This window comes from Taeniopygia guttata, chromosome 2 (genome assembly GCF_048771995.1).
Source record: "Taeniopygia guttata chromosome 2, bTaeGut7.mat, whole genome shotgun sequence".
Classification (NCBI taxonomy): Eukaryota; Metazoa; Chordata; class Aves; order Passeriformes; family Estrildidae; genus Taeniopygia; species Taeniopygia guttata.
In genome coordinates this window covers 45,769,861-45,786,189 of record NC_133026.1, presented here as the reverse complement: position 1 = coordinate 45,786,189, position 16,329 = coordinate 45,769,861, and the positions used below count along the sequence as shown (strand labels likewise).

Sequence of the window (16,329 nt, the reverse complement as noted above, 5' to 3'; positions counted from 1 at the left end):
ACATCCTACCCCCCTACAAGGTCCGTAACCTTGTACACGGTGTCAGCAAGACACCAGAGATATGGACACACTAATGCACACAGATGCATCTTCTTCATAAAAGACCACAGAAGGTCTGTATTGCTGTGCCTTAATGCAAGACAACAGAAACTATGAGGAAGTAGTCTCATAACAGCACAGACATTAAGAACTTCAGAGCCTTACCTGAACTCATCTTGCTGGTCTGCCAGTTGATCCATCAAAATCTGAAGCCGATCCCACCTCATCCGACTGCACTCTTTATGGAAGTCAAATGCCACGTATCTGTTCAGAGAGAAGCAGTTTTTCAGATTACATATGTACTGCAGTAAAGGTTACAGAAAACCCTACAGCAAAAGGCTGATTTAAAAAACAGGTAGTGACAGAGGATTTGTTTTTCTTTAGAGATGACTTTAAGCACAACTGCAGATTTTGTCAGTGCTCTGTAATCTTCCTGATGCTGCACCCTTAGTGTGAATGGTGACACCATTTAAAATTTACAAAATGCCATTAGTCTGTGGAAGCACACATTGTGTTCCAAATTCTATGTATGTTCCATTCTATGTTCTGGCTAATATATTTCCTCCAGAAAGTACAGAAGGGATACAAATCTTATTTAATGTCTTCTTTTTTTCCCCCACCAGGAGTTTTGTTCTCTGTTCACTTTGAACTAGACACAGGCGTTGAAATCCAACATTTTTTGCTGGCATAATTCTCTCAATAACTCTAGAAACCTGAGACAGGTTCTGTTTAAGCAGCTAACCTAACTGTCACAATAAAATTAAGCAGCTACGGACTTGGAACAAAATTTTAACAGCTGATTTCTGGCAAGAGGTACCCTAAATGAGTGGTGCTTGATTAATTAAACATTTGTATGTATATGTTTGCTGTGAATTACAGGGTATTACATTCCTCTCCTCAAGCATTCATAGCCCAAAAGTCATTTGACCAGATTTCAGAACTATGCATGAAGAAAGATTGTCTATACACACTGAAACAAGTAACTGAAGTCTTGAGTTTGACTCCGGCAGGTAAACGCCATCAAAAACAATTAACCAAGAAAGTGGATTTTGATGGCAGTCGTAAAATAGGGCTGCCAAACATCACTTTTGAACATATACAGAACATCACCAAAATGCACCTTCACAAAATTTCATGTTTTGGTTTCTACCAGATGACTCTATAGCAAATATGCACAGAATAAAAAAACGGCACAGTAATTTCAAGGATAAGGTAGAGGGGCGAATATCTGTGTGAGTTGGATATAAGCCCTCCCTACAGAAATTAACAAAAGCAAGCACAGACAGGTTGTAAAATTGTGTACTGCACTCCGTATTCCCACAAAGAGATGGAATTTCTCATAATCCAAATGGATTCTCCACTCTTGCCACACTGTTACACTGAGCTCCAGGCATTTAAATTACTTGTTCCCCTTACTGTTCCATCCTGTTTTGCTCACATGCAGCGCTCCCTCACTACATTAGCAGTGTAACCAAGCCCTTTTGCCAGCAGCTAGTTCTATGGGGCACGATCATTTTCCTAAAATGCAGAAGAGCTCCACTGCATACTAAGACTCCAATACTGGCATTACCATTGCCTCTGAAATTCCTTCTTTATTCGGCCTGTGTCCTCTTTTAGCAAGTCACATCATAAACACAAAAGGCAAACAAATCACAGAGTTGGTAAAGGCCTCCAAAGAGCTGACCACTCTGTGGGTCTCGGAGAGAATGCTTAATCTGTAAAAAAAAATGCATCACTTCATGTCATATGTACCTGACCATTCCATTTGCCATGCTGTTCACCATTTTTGAAAAGGTTTGCTCAAGAGGCTTCTCTGAGCCTTTTTGGTTAACCTGGGAAAAGGGAAAACAGAGAGAGAATTACTCAAAAGCCTGCTTAAAAGAACAACATCTTTTTCAGGAAGAACAAGTGAAAGCATACCAAGTTGACAATCATTTGCTTTCCATAGCTAATTATTTGTGAGTCAAAATGTCTTTGGAAGCCATCCATCTAGAAGAGAAAGGAAATGGGTTGACAGATGTACATTACTATTAAGATCTGTGCTTTACAAGAAAGTGTCATGATAATATTTTTGATGATTCTTATAACTGTTTGATATTCTCTATTGTGCCAATACATTCCCACTTTCCTCCTCCCAGTCCATTCAGTTCTTCTCATTAAATATGCTACACATAAAGAGTATTGTGCAGCTACTAAAACTGCTGCAAACTGGATCCAAAAAGAAACTACCCCCACTGATGCTTGCATTTTTTCAGCCTTTTAATTCATTATAACAAGTACAAGGTTTCTTGCTATTATTTTTAAAAAATAATGCTCAATCCAGTATTGCTGATTTTTATTCTTCTGATTACAGTTTGCAGCCCTATCACACGAACATGAGCCCAGTAACATGTTAAAACCCCAAGACACAAACACTCACATACATGGTTTACTGACTTGCTGATCTGTGGCTTTGGTTTGTACTTGAGGTTTGGTCTTTGAGACCAGAAAAAAGGAATAGATCCACGGGTCTGCAAAAGAATGGTAATGGTTTTAAGCAGCAGAATTTACAAAACCCACTTGACATTTAAAAATAAAGCACCCAGGTTTATTTTGTTAAACTAATTCAGTCTGTTTGTTTAGTTTATGCTTTTAAATATGGATTGTATATACGATATGCAAATAAGACAGCGCTATCTATGTATCTGTGATCCTTACAGTGACTTTACCTGAACAAATGATGCTTTGCTCCCCTTGTAATGCACAATTTGTTCTGTCTCAACAAAATTAGCAGCGTGCCCTTCTGAATCAATACCTATGAAGGAAAAAGACCATGTTAGCCAGCTCAGCCTGCCTGCAAAACAGTGACAGCACATCAGCAAAAGGCTTCCTTCCCCTCCCTTTTAAGTCCTCACAGGAAGCACAGAGCTGCCTGACAACATAAAATTAAACACACCCTTAGTAAAAGTTTAACATGATCTGCACCAAATTTAAGCAGAACTGTGCCTCTTCAAAATGCTTGAAGCATTTTGAGATTTCTAGCTCTAGAGATTATCACTTAATACGAAATAAAATACCAGTGCTCCGACACCAAAATGTTCACAATTCTGTAACAATGGTACTGCAGAAACAGACAAATTTCTTCAAAAGCATGTATGTTGGGACTAAGAACAGAGGAAGTAATTTAAATTAATTTCCCTGTTTGCTTTTTAACTTGAAACAATTAGAGAACACTCCTCAGGGCTCCCCTACCAGCACCAGTGATGCTCTTAGCTGGATATACTGCTAGACAAAAAGGGCTATTACACACTTGCATTTAGCCCCAATGAAAACAGCCACCTGTTAAAAATCACTACAAAACTTTTGCAGTTACGTCTTAAAGACATGAACAGGAATCAATTCTAATAAATACCAAAAAATGCTTCAGTTCCTAACATTTTCTTTGGAGGAAGAAGCCCAAGACAAATTAAATAATGTTTTTTCATTTACTCTTAAAAGCAACTCATATGTGCAGATGGAACACATATTATTTTCTGAATAAATCAGTTTTTTGTTTTACCTCTTACATAGTAGCGTACACCAGCTCTGAAACAGCTTCTTCTAGAAACAAGCAGCCAGTCAAAACACTTGCCATTAATAGAACAAGAGTGCATAGTGATAACTGATAACAACACTCAGGAAAAATCTCAACGTTTCATTAGACTATTTTTACACATCAACAGGTAGAAAACTTCAAGGAACCAAGAGACTACATTCAAGTAAATCTGTAAACATTTGTTACCCCAACAACAGTTGAACACTGAACTGGAGAGACAGTAGGAATATTAGGATCAATATGCGCATTGCAAAACAACACTCTATGGTGATGTCACTGATGAACAGACATTAAAACTGCTGTAATTTTGAGAAAATGTGATTCTAAAGAAGTTTATTCTGGGTCTTATGGTCCTAATTAAAAATTAGGAATCCATCTCATCCAGAATTTTATTAGACTACCTTAGCAGATTCTTGCCCGTACTGCTTTTAAAAATTAACAACTACTTCAAAAATACCTCCTCAATTTTTTTTCTAAACTTTTAGAAGAGTAAATATCTTGGGTTATGTATTTTGGACCCATAAATGCAACATACATCACATTTACAAATGCCAGAACTAGCAGTAAAATAGACTGGTTTTCAAATCCACGTGAAATAAAAATGAACATGCACCAAGATTCCAGTATGAGCTTCTCACACAAGAATGGTTTCCTGTAGCCTGGGCTACATACCCAAAGTGGCAAATGCACCTGGGACTACCCAACAAACAGGGGCAATGACAATTAAGTTTCAGCTTTACCCTTGTTTTGTGCTACTTATAGCAGCACTTATTTGGACTGCGGTAAGCTATCAAGTCTAATAGAGATCAGCACTCATGAAAAATTTCTTCAGGTAGGTTCACCAGCTTGCATGCTTTGCCTCTAAAAACTATCACTTTAAAGCACACAAAAGATCAAAATGGTCAATTTTTAAATTAGTATACTGCAGTCTTCTCTTTGAGGAATCTAGATACTTTGTCTCAAGTCAAATTTAGGCTCTGTATCTATGACTCAACTGGGACATAAAACAGCTGCATCACACAGTGAGCACCTCAGCTACGTTAAAGAACACACTGGTTCCATACATGAGTCATCTTGATTTCTGTTTGTACTTATGCCAATACTGTTTGTAAACAACCCCCAAAAATAAAATACAAATTGTCCCCATCCAGAATGTTCTCACAATTAATAAATTAAGGCTGAAAAACACCCATTCCTCTGTTTTCCTGGAAAATTACTGCCAGCTCCTCCAACCTTTAATTCAACATTTGTACAGCCAACTGTGTTCTGCAAGAAAGGTTACATCTAACCTTAGCTGCTTAGCAATTGTTAGCCTATTTTCGGTTGGCAATCTGCTCACTTAAAATGATAACTTGCTATTAGCAACTTCCACGTATAAGGACAAGACAGAATTTACTGTTCTTTAGAAGGGCTTTGGTTTGGAGCAGCAAGGGAAACACTAAATGTTTAGTTTAGGGCTTCAGGTGATCAAAATCTCAACTATCCAAGTCCATTATTTCTCATCACTGCAAGACTAGAAACTCAGTACACATAGTTGAAAAAATGTATTTGAGTTTATATGGGGAAAAAAAAAAGAACCTTTGATCTTATTGAAATATCTGCTAGTGGCACTGTAACAATTCTGCTGAGGGGTCTTCCTTGCATTCTTACTGCTAGAAGTCCAATTTCTTAAAATTCCTGAGTTCTCTAAGGTTTTGCTGCAATTCTGTTTTATACAAACATTACTTATACTAATTTTTTATACAGTGAAAAAACAGGATTGAGCAAGGTGTTAATTGCAGTCTGTCAGTTGTTAATTGCAATTTACCCAGAACCAGCAGGATAAGGATTAGGGTCTTTCAATGGCTCCCTTTTGCTATCTTTCCTTTTTCTCTCTGCCTACTCCCACAGCATTTTCCATTCAATGGAAGTCACAGGAAAGGACTGGAGATCTGCCAGCTGCTGACAGTCCTATCAGATCAACCAATTCCAACTGGAAGCCATTCCCTGAACACACCTGAGGGGCCTTTGCAATGGATGAACAAAGCAGAACATAGGAGTTCCTCCATCCAGTCTTTTTCATATTGTCAGTCCAGGAGCAAGTACCTGGGACTTACTGTTTACCACACACTGCCTCCAGAAAGCATTCAGCTTCCTTGCAGCACTCATCCTTTCTCAAAAATAAACTCTTGACTGCTTTGCTAAAAAGACTTTTCTCAAAGCGTTGATGCAGGAAAAGCAGCTGCCCAGGAAAAGCATTCCAGGAGCCTTCACCAGAACTTAACCTTTTATTCATTAACATCCATAAGCACTTCTTCAAGTCAAAACTGTTCTCCCTTATTTTGTATCTAAAGCAAATGCATCCTTATAGCATGATAAAAAAGTACCAAAGCTAATGGGAGAGCATTTTCCATATTAATCTTAACTTTCCCACTGAATAACAGTTATGCAAACCATGACTGTAACATTAAATACATTAAGCCTTCAAAGCAGAATATTCAAGGGAGTTAATACACAAGTGAACTATCAAACAATATGTAACACCCATACATGAGCAAACTATGACTTATTTCTGACAATGTGCTCTATGCTATAATTGCCAATGTAACAATAGAACAGCCTCACAGCAGCCATTTTGTTACTGGGCTACCCATATCCAGCACACAGCTTTACAACACAAAAGGATACATCCATGCATCACTGGTGTAGCAAACCGATGGATCTGAAACACACAAACACATCTTAGTGTGCTAAGTAGCCAAGAAAGGTAAGTGAGTGACTATGCTTTGCCTAAGGGTTTTGTGGTAGTTTCATATATTTTATATAATTTACTTTTTGTTCAGGGTGAAACATTCCTTTCTGAGAAAAAAAAAATTCAGGGAAAACAGCAACATATGCAATCCTTATCAGCAGGAGAAAAAAAGTAAAAGTCTAATCCTAATTAAGCAGCCTAGAAAAAAAAAAAAAAAAAAAGCAAGTTGCTTTGTCCTCCCTATACTTTGTCCCTCCCTATTGCCTCCCAAACATGCCAGACACAAAGCAATACTTGCTGAAAATCTTTTGACATGGTGTGTTTGCTTTATGTCCACAGAAGGATGTATGCAGAGACAGTAATTACAGAAGCCTTCAGTAAGATGTATTTTTATACGACTAATACTCAAAATGCCTGTCCCAGGGTTTTTCCTCTCTTGCCATTCCTGAGTAACTTAATCTTTCAAGAAAACTTTCAAGTTCAGTACTAAAAGTCAGAAATTCCACACTTAACATTACCTAAAACTGTTCCTGCATCAAGCCACCTGTAATCAATGTGAAGGGAAGCATGGCCTAAAAATATCAGTTCTCCATTTTCAGCTTGTGTGTTTTGCCCCCTATGTCTGTTTTCACTAGCCAGCCACACTTGGCTTTCCTTTGCTGTTCCCACTAGAGCTTCCCTCTCATTTCCCAAGCTTTATTTGCATAGCACTATGCAAACTTTACACCCAGTAATATGCCTGACAGCCCTTCTCTAATTAATATCTTCACATTCCAGAAGCAGTGCACAATCCAGCCTTTTGGAACAGTGCTGTCTAATGTAACAGCACATCTCCACAGGTCACCGAGGCAGAAATAGAAGCTGTGCGTCACTTGCTTTGATAAATGCAAAGCACTGATGCAGAGAGGAGGCTGCTGTAGTGCAGGCAATCCAAGGAGTTTAACAGACAGAGGATGTCTCTGGTAGGAAGGAGCTTAGACAGTCTGGCCATTACGGTGCCACAGCTGTGGCTCATGGTCATGCACTTATATTTGCTGGACTAAGTGAATTCAAAGATTACACTGTGCTAGTCTTCATGTGAAATAAACTGGAAGAATCTAAACTGTCAGTATTAATTACCAGCTTTATGATCTGTTCACTAGCAAAATGGAATTTAATCTGCACACACAGAGAATGATGTGAGACAGTCTTGGGAAAAAAAAAAAAAAATGAACTGGGCTTTGCCTATACCCAAAGATAAATAAGTAGCTAAACTTCAAAATGCTTGAGAAACATACATTGTGCAGTGTAACTTCTCCTTTGGTTTATATGAGCAGCTCATCTTCACAGCACAGTATCTTCAAATACTAACACTTCCAAAAAATTCGCTTTCTAGAAGTACCACTGAGGACACGACAAAGTTAGAAGTTTGAAAGCAGAAGAGTCACTGTGCTAACCTAGATGATGATTAGCCACATTATACTAGATTCTGGCTGTCTGAAAGAGACAGAACCACAGAAAGCTGTTGCATACTTATAGCAAAAAAAAATTTGTTCTCTATTAACAGAATCATTAAGTGTTTACCTCTGGTTGAGCAATAAATTCTCTCAGAAGGTGTCCATTCCATACAAAGCGCGGATCAGCCTGCAGCAAGATAAAAAGCCAACATGCTTTTAGAGACTGTCAGTTCTGTTGAATTAAACATAAAGGCAGTATCATACTATCCATGTGTCATGTAAGTGAACAGTTCCCTTCTTTCATCAGTAGCCTTCATATCTTCAACTAGAAATCTAAATAAAGACTGGAGAGAGCTGTTATTTTAACTGCTCTTAAGGGTCTTGCCTGACACTTCTAAACCATTAACAACTGAGCTGAAGAACATTATGCATTGGTGCCCCTCCGCTGGGGTTGTTTCCTTCTACCAGTACTGTTAAAAAAAACACAAATATCAAACAAAAACACCCACACTCCAAACACAGACCAGACTTCTCTTGCAGAAGCAAACTGGAGATGTTCAAAACTGCCACCATCCTTTTGATAAGCCATTATACTGCAGCCATGGGCATATGAAATTACACTGCAATAATTTTAACCATCTGAGATCTGGATTTACTTGAAAGTGATGTTTTTTACTGTACTTTGCCTTTCAAACAACCTTATAAAGTGACACAATTTTAAGGCAAACCAATCCTTCTGTGTCCTTGCTCTTTCTGGCAAGAGCACTGCACAGCATTTGATGGTGCTAAACAATCCCCAAATGTTAACAGTTTTTGCAGTATTATAAAAACAAACCAAAGCAAAAACCCATCAATACAGACACAAGAGAATTTCAAGCTCAAATTGCATTTGGCTGTTGTCTTTAAGATAAAAACAGCATACTACATTCATGCTTCACACAAAGAATTGGAATACTTTAGAAAGAATACAACATCCAAAGACTGACTGACTGCCATAAAACCTGCAGATCTATTCCAAGTTATCCTGGAAACGAATATGAACAAAAGTAAACTTATCCCACTTTGGATTCCTTCCCCACACTCCAGGTCAAATGAATTACTTGCTTTCTCTCAATTCTTCTGCTTAGCGCCTTCTTCTTGTAATTAGAAGTGCTCAATATTAGAGGCAAAATTTAATTTACTTTAGATTTTTCCAAATCCATTTAAAGTACACTTTAGGAAGTACTTCCAACTGCCAATCTGGAAGTGACATCAGATTAGAACAGATCCCTGGAACATCGTGCTTGCAAGATATGAGACTTGCACAGACCAGCATGTTCAGACACAATCCCTAACAGCTTGGATAAAACACCAGCATCATTTAAACATCATCTGCATCAAACTAACTGACAATTTGCAAGACAGACACAAAGCAAACTCAAATCCTTACCCTCTCTAGAAGGCTCATCTCCTGGAACTCTGGGCTCGTGTTGGCCAACCGTTGCAGGGTGTGTGTTAGGTCGTAGGTTGTAGAGAAGTAAAACCCATCCACGCTCAAGACATGATTAAGCATTGATAAAAATACTTTATTGTCCTGCAACTGTTAAGATGAGGAAAAGAACAGAAGAGCTGTTATATACTGCTATCAAAATATTTTACTCTTGTTAGCTACCACTACTTTCTGAAGTGATGAGATGAATTTTGCTAATGTTCTAGCAATACATGACATCATCCAGAGATTACCATACAAGAAGGAAAGCATGAGAGTGCAATTCTGATACCAGTTCACTGGTAACTTGCAGCTATCACATTGCAACCAAATTCTGCAACAACAGTGGAGAGCAGAAAACAGTATTCCTGTGAGGTAAATAGCTACTCATATCTAACAACTTCCAAGCAAAAGGGAAGCTGTTTGTTTCCCTGAAAACCAAAGCTGTTTGTTTCCCTGCCTAATAACGCTTAGTCAAAAAAACCCAAAAAACAAGATGGCAAGACAAAAGAATAGTTATAATCTGTGTTCTGGTTCAACCTCATTCCTTTCCTGAAAAAGTGTCAAATTCCCTTCCAGCTCCATTGGTTAGATACCCTGACCTGTTCTTTATCAATCCACTACATGTCTGTTTTAAAAAAATCTTCCACCTATCCCTCAATCAAAGAAATAAATGTCAATTCTTCTTTGCTGAGTATCTATGTAATTGAACCATTCCATAAAGAAAGCAAGACAGGTAAGGTGACAGCTATGCAGTTTATTGTAGGGGCTGTCAGAGGACTAAACCTCTGAGAAAGACTTAACAGAAGCATTAGGAAGGGTGGACCATGTTAATAGAAGCAAAAATGCACATCCATAATCTGCAGATGAAAGTCTAAGTTTCACCATGTGAGTTTATCATCTTGAATGCCATGATATTATATATACATCTACAATATAAATACTACACCCATTCTAGTAATGTGAACAAACCAAAAAAAAGGTATTGTTCAAAGAGCTTCTTAAAAAAAAATTCATAGCTTCTTCAAATTAGGTCCTGTGGCAATGAGCCTTAACATATAATAACATTCCTCCACACTCCCCTAATCAAGGTACCTACCTGAATATCAGTTAAGTGCAGCATGGTTTTTTTGTAGGAGAGGATGTCAAAGTCTGTTGCTTTCCAGATTGCATGACTGAAAATCTCACCCACTTTTTTCTTCTTTGTTATTACAATAAGGTATGTACCTGTAAATCAAAGTTTAACAAAAAAAAACAAACAAAAAATAAACCAAAAAAACCCAAAAGAACCAAAGAGCTGCATGTATTAAGAAAAGCGGTCTATATCCATATCAGAAAACTGAAACCAACAGGACTTTGTGTTCTTAAGTGTAGCAAAACCCACAGGACTGGAGCAAAATCAAAGTGTACTTTCTAAGCTACCCACTTCTCTATGCTCAGAGATCTTGAGCTGCTCATCAAGTTTAAGAAATTTTTAAAAAGTGGGCAAGAAAGTGTCACCTACTCTTACTTCTGATCAGAGACAGTCTGAAAATCTTCAGGTTTGCAAACTCAGAAAGAGGCCAATGCTCTTGAATGTGGTTTGAAAAGCATAGAGTAAGTCAAAAATATATGAAAGGAACATGCTTCAAAAGCCAAAAAGATTACTCAACTTATAATGAAAAAATATTCCTCCTAACAGATGCAAAACAGTACAAAGATTTGCGGTTGTTTTAGCAATTTAAGACAGGAAGCTTGCTGTTTCCCTGGTTGCCTAAGTAACAAAGAAAAAACCTATCCCATAATCATGGACAGTTCACTCAGAGCAATTAATTTACAACTGCGGGTGAACACAACACAACTGTATTTCTAAGCATAGTGTGTCATCTCGTTATTGAAGAAAAAGTTTACTCTTAATACTGTCACAGGCAAAGAATATTTATATTTGTTAAAGATGCTGCACTGCTAGACACAGGGCCAGTTTTGCAGTTAACAGCAGTAAACTGCCTAATAACACTTAAACATTTAATTTAACTGATAACATCTTAACTTGGACAGTTTAACTTTGACACTCAGTGCAAAGCTCTGGAGGATAGAATGAAAAAAAACCCAAGCTTTTAAGAGACTTAACATATTCTATAGTTTATTTAATATTCAGGCAGATGAATAGTAGTCATTACCAAGCCTGTAAGTGGTGAAAATTCCTCTTTGGGGAAGTTGAGTTTTAAGAGTCAGTCCCTAAGACACATGTATCTATTACATTGTTCTTACTCTGCAAAACCCACAATTCTTTAGAATATGGGCATAGAAAGTTCAGCAGTTTTAAAATCATATAGAAGTCACTGCATTTAACACAGTCACCCTTTGCCTCAGTTGGGAATACTGCAGTGAGTGATCTTTAATCCTTTCTACATATGGGGATTTTATTCAGTATGTATTCTGCTTATTACATCATTTTTAGAGTATTTCAGTCTCAAACTCTACCAAATTCTACAAAAATGATTGTTGGTGCAGCAATGCTTACTTTCCCAAAAGCTTACACTTTATGCATCAGGTGTATTCATGACACTGGCTGCTTAGACCTGACCACTGAGACACTTAGAAAAGCTGGACAACTTATTCTTACATTACCCTAGAATTCCCTAAACTTAGCATTGTTTCAGTCTGCCATTTTCCTTTTCATGCTGGATTTTCGTCATATTTGTAGGGCAGTTCCAACACAATCATTACTTGAACAGCTGCATCTACTTGTCTATCATCCAGTCACTCTCAGCTATTTGTGTACCATGATTATTGATCAAGCTTCACAACACAACACTTGACTGTTGCATCAAATCCTGCAGCTCAGATTGAAATAGTTACAAAGAATAAGTAGATGAGCTTCTTTGCACTCATTTGAAATACATTCCTCAAACAACTGCCAGTTAACCCTATCTTTAGAGTACCTCTGGTTTATAAAGTAGGTCTGCTCTCCTTACCTGCCACCAATCGGATTGTTCCCAAAATACCAAATATAGGCCTTGTAACAGCTGAAGGGGGAACATCTTTTTTAACTGAAAAGCAGAAGAAAAGAACATCAGAATTTCAGACTGCTTATTTTATTACTGTATTGGAACTAGGTTTCTCCAGCCTTTCTGGTCAAATCAAGTTTTGCTACAGTATAAGTATATTTCTATCTAAGTATATTTAAGTATAAGAAACAAAGCATCAGAATTTCAAATCCTGATGGAGCTTTGGGAGGAGGATCTGGGATTCTAACCCACTTTCTAACCAATTTCTCACATTTAATCAAAGTAGCCAGTCAATTAAATAAATACAAGCTTATTTTCATGATAGTATAGCAAGTAGACTCCTCAACAATGTATTGCCCTGCCAGCTTCCAGAAGCTTTGTTTTGAAGCCATTAAGACATAAAGGATAACTATACCATTAGTGCTTGTGCCTCCCAGGTCTGTTTGCATCTTCTGAGCCCTAGTCTATTTCTGTCTCAGAAGACCTAAGTTGTCTCTGCAAAACTACCAACAGCAGCATACACGTGGCAAGGAACACAGTATTCCAAACAACATACCAAGAGATCCAAAAAGTAACCAAATATCAATTAGAAGCCTTAGCATGTGCGAGTTTATCTACATTTCTAGAACAATAAAAGATATTTTAGAGAAAACTAAAGAAACTCAAACTAGAATTAAGCATTTTCCCAGAACTCAGAAAACTTGAGAAAGACAACCCTTAAATCTTCTTTTGCTTTAAACACCTTGCAGGTTCATCTGATAAAAGAGCAGTAGTGTGAGAGATGTAAACTGACAAAAGACTTGGGATAACTGTCTTGACAGTTTTGAAGGAGAAATTGAAAAAATATTATATGATACCAAAAGTATACGGATGGGATATGTGGGATGGGCACACTGCTCTTATATGAAGTATATAAGAAGCCTAATAAAAGAGAGGAAATGACTGCTTTTATATTACTATTACCGTAGCATTTCTATCTGCTTAGAGATCAGTAATACTGTGGTACTAAACTCCTGAAGTATCAAAAGGATGTCTCCCAGTGCCTTCATTTTACTGTTATTTAATCAAAGTTCTTTGTTTCATACTCTTTAAAAAATGTAACTAAAATTTTCAAGACATCAGCAGGCTTAAGACTCTTCCCACAGACATCTGAATCTGGATTTGCAACACAGAATGAAAATTTATAGTAAGAGGTTTTTTACTGTTGCTATTTCTGGAGGCTTTATGAAAAGTCAAGTTTCAGTTTTATATAAAAGACAGCACTGGGACAATTTGCAAAAGCTGAAGAACCCTGGTGTTCAATCCTTTCCCTGTTTGATCTTGAACTTCTAGCACCAACCCCAACTAGCCTGGACGAGTCAGCTTCCCCTGCGATGGACAGTCTTACAGGCAAGCACTATCACCCTGGTAACACACAGCACCAAACCCACAGCCAAAATGCATTTGAAACAAAGCTCTGCAGAACACAATAGAAAGCATTATTTTAAACAGTAACTAATAAACAATGATGTCAGTACCATCTCAATAATGTTCTGAAAATCTTCTTGGACTCCTAGAGCAAAACAGACAAAAAGGACAGAAAAGACTGTATTGAGAAATACTGGTGAGGAGAGTCACCTGTAAGAGTGACTTCTGTGGAGACTCTGTCAATAGCAAGGACATCATCTGCTCCATCATCACAGGCTTCCACATAGAACTTCTCCGGTGTTATATGTCTTTAAGGGAATAGAGAGGAAAAAGGAATTAGTTTAGCAAAACTTACTTTGGGTTTGTTTATTCTTCATCACCTGAAGACAGAGCAATCAATTTTATACCTTATTTTAGCTGCAAAATAAAAAAATTCTCAATGGATTGGTTCTCAACAGGCACTGATGTTGGCAGTGTGCAAATAAAAAAAAAAGGCAAAAAGCAAAAAAAAACCAAAAAAAAAAAGCAAGACCAGCTCATCAGTTATTGCAAAAATCATGGCCTACTTAACAATCTTAATCCTTTTTTGTTACCATAAGGTAAATATATGAAAGTAAATTTGTGTACATAGTGGTCCACCCTAATTCCCAAAAGCTTGAACCACATCTGATAAGCCAAAAACCAATACAAAACCAGAAGTTTTTAAACCAAAAACTTCCTAACAGATTAGACCACATTCCTAATGCAAGTCTAATAAACATAAACGTAATGTACTAAATGATAAGGACACCTGTTTCATATTGGTGTCATAAGTATTGCAAGAATCCACTGGAAACAACACAGTAGAAATGGAAAAGTTCAAGTAGTACAATAATTTATTGAAGCAAGGGTCTTAACACTACCATTTCCCAGATGAGTTAGCCAGGTCTACATAACACACATGGCATTAACATGTATCCCTGCACCCGACAGCCAAGTCACACACCAGCTTCTTGTACAGATGTCATTGCCATCCTTTCCCTCAAAACCAGCACAAAACCCAGTGCTAGTCATGAACAGTTTTCACAAGTGTTCTTTAAAAACACACCCATTGTGGTATTTGCAAGGAGCCAGACATATTACACTGTGCATCAACAGGAGGGTTATGCAGAAATGACTTGTAGCTGTACACAGGAAATGCTCAGCAAAGAAACACTCCAAACACTCTTTAACTAGCTTTCTTGACTCTTGCAGTGATTTTTCTTAGTTTAAGTCTTGACAAGACATGGGGTCAGAGTTTTAAATTCTTGTTCTGATAACAGGGTAGGTATTTTTAGGCTCCCTCTCCCTAAATAGATCTTGCATTTCTAAGCATTTTTTATTTTTTTAATCCTTCAGAAAGCTGAATTAGAATCCTAATTTAGATCAGAGGAGCCTGACAGCCAAATTTTGGTAGCTGGGTGAGAGGGGCCACTACAGAACTGGCTCCTGTGAGAAGCTGCTGGAAGCTTCCCCTGTGTCTGACAGAGCCAATCTCAGCCAGCTCCAAGACAGACCCACTGCGGGTCAACACCAACACATCAGTGACACTGGCAGCACTTCTGGAATAACATAGTTAAGAAGGGGAAAATGCTCAGCACAATACCAACAACAATGGGAGAGAGGAGTGAGAATGTGTGGCAGAAACGACCCTGCAGACACCAAGGCCAGTGCAGAACAGGGGCAGAAGGTGCTCCAGGAGCTGGAGCAGAGATTCCCCTGCAGCCCCTGATACAGGCCAGTGAGGCAAAGCCGTCCCTCTGCAGCCCATGGAGGTCCATGGCAGAGCAGAGATCCACCTGCAACCCTTGGAGGGCCACAACACAGCAGGTAATGCTGGTTAGAGCACGGTTATAACAACACCAGTGTTGTTGATTTGAGGAGAGCAAATACTGAACTGAAAAATTCCACCAAACAACATAATACAACCAACTGTAAAGCAATTAATAGTTAAGTGATCATTAGCTAATTTAACTTCATTATAGTCTATCAGTCCTAAAATGGGAAACATATCTTCAGTATTTCCTTTGTAAATTAGCATCCTTGAATCTTTTATGTACACATGTAAATGCTTAATCTTTGAAAATAAAAACGTCAGAGTAAGAAATATGAACATGCAGTTCACTGAACACTGAAGCCTTAAAACACCTATTTTACTTCCATTGCTTCTGTTTTTGACGAAGTGCACATGTGCATCCCCACCTCTTTAGGGGTGTTTCACAGCAATAATGGGAGCTGGTTTTATGGCAAAAAGCAAACAAGCTTACACAGACAGAACAGGGGCAAGGCAAGCTTAAAGACAAACCCTCACTTTGTTAAAGAATCTAAAAAAGCAAAGAGAATATACTACTTAAGATGCAGTCAAAAACCTATTGCTAGCTGGCAGGAGGCAGCAGGACTCATTTTTTTCCACAAGAGAAAGGTGCAGCTTATTGGTTTAGTTGAATGCCCATCTTTCTCTGGGATGTCAGTTGACACACAAGATTCCAGCTAAAGCAACAACTGGGAAGAGACTTTATAAAGTTTAATATTGGACCTGTTGTGCCATTAACACAGATGCTTATAGACTCTTACTCATCTGAGCATCTCAAGCAAAGGAAGTTCAAAAAATACATTAATTTGTCAGGTCATAAACAAAGTATTGAGAACTATAGTTTCAGTTTTTG

General features: G+C 37.9%; 1 protein-coding gene across 1 annotated transcript in view; it reads right to left on the bottom strand.

The window, feature by feature from the left end:
- The window catches only part of SACM1L (SAC1 like phosphatidylinositide phosphatase), a 29,179-nt gene that overhangs the window by 7,177 nt on the left and 5,673 nt on the right, over positions 1 to 16,329 (bottom strand). Inside the window, exons 2-13 of the mRNA XM_030265163.4 lie at positions 13,856 to 13,953; positions 12,206 to 12,280; positions 10,348 to 10,475; positions 9,210 to 9,359; positions 7,908 to 7,967; positions 6,281 to 6,314; positions 3,578 to 3,679; positions 2,748 to 2,833; positions 2,463 to 2,549; positions 1,960 to 2,028; positions 1,792 to 1,871; positions 205 to 303 (exon numbers count right to left, since the gene is read on the bottom strand). Of these exons, the coding sequence (XP_030121023.1) occupies positions 205 to 303; positions 1,792 to 1,871; positions 1,960 to 2,028; positions 2,463 to 2,549; positions 2,748 to 2,833; positions 3,578 to 3,679; positions 6,281 to 6,314; positions 7,908 to 7,967; positions 9,210 to 9,359; positions 10,348 to 10,475; positions 12,206 to 12,280; positions 13,856 to 13,953 (1,068 nt within the window). The remainder of the gene's footprint in view (positions 1 to 204; positions 304 to 1,791; positions 1,872 to 1,959; positions 2,029 to 2,462; positions 2,550 to 2,747; positions 2,834 to 3,577; positions 3,680 to 6,280; positions 6,315 to 7,907; positions 7,968 to 9,209; positions 9,360 to 10,347; positions 10,476 to 12,205; positions 12,281 to 13,855; positions 13,954 to 16,329) is intronic.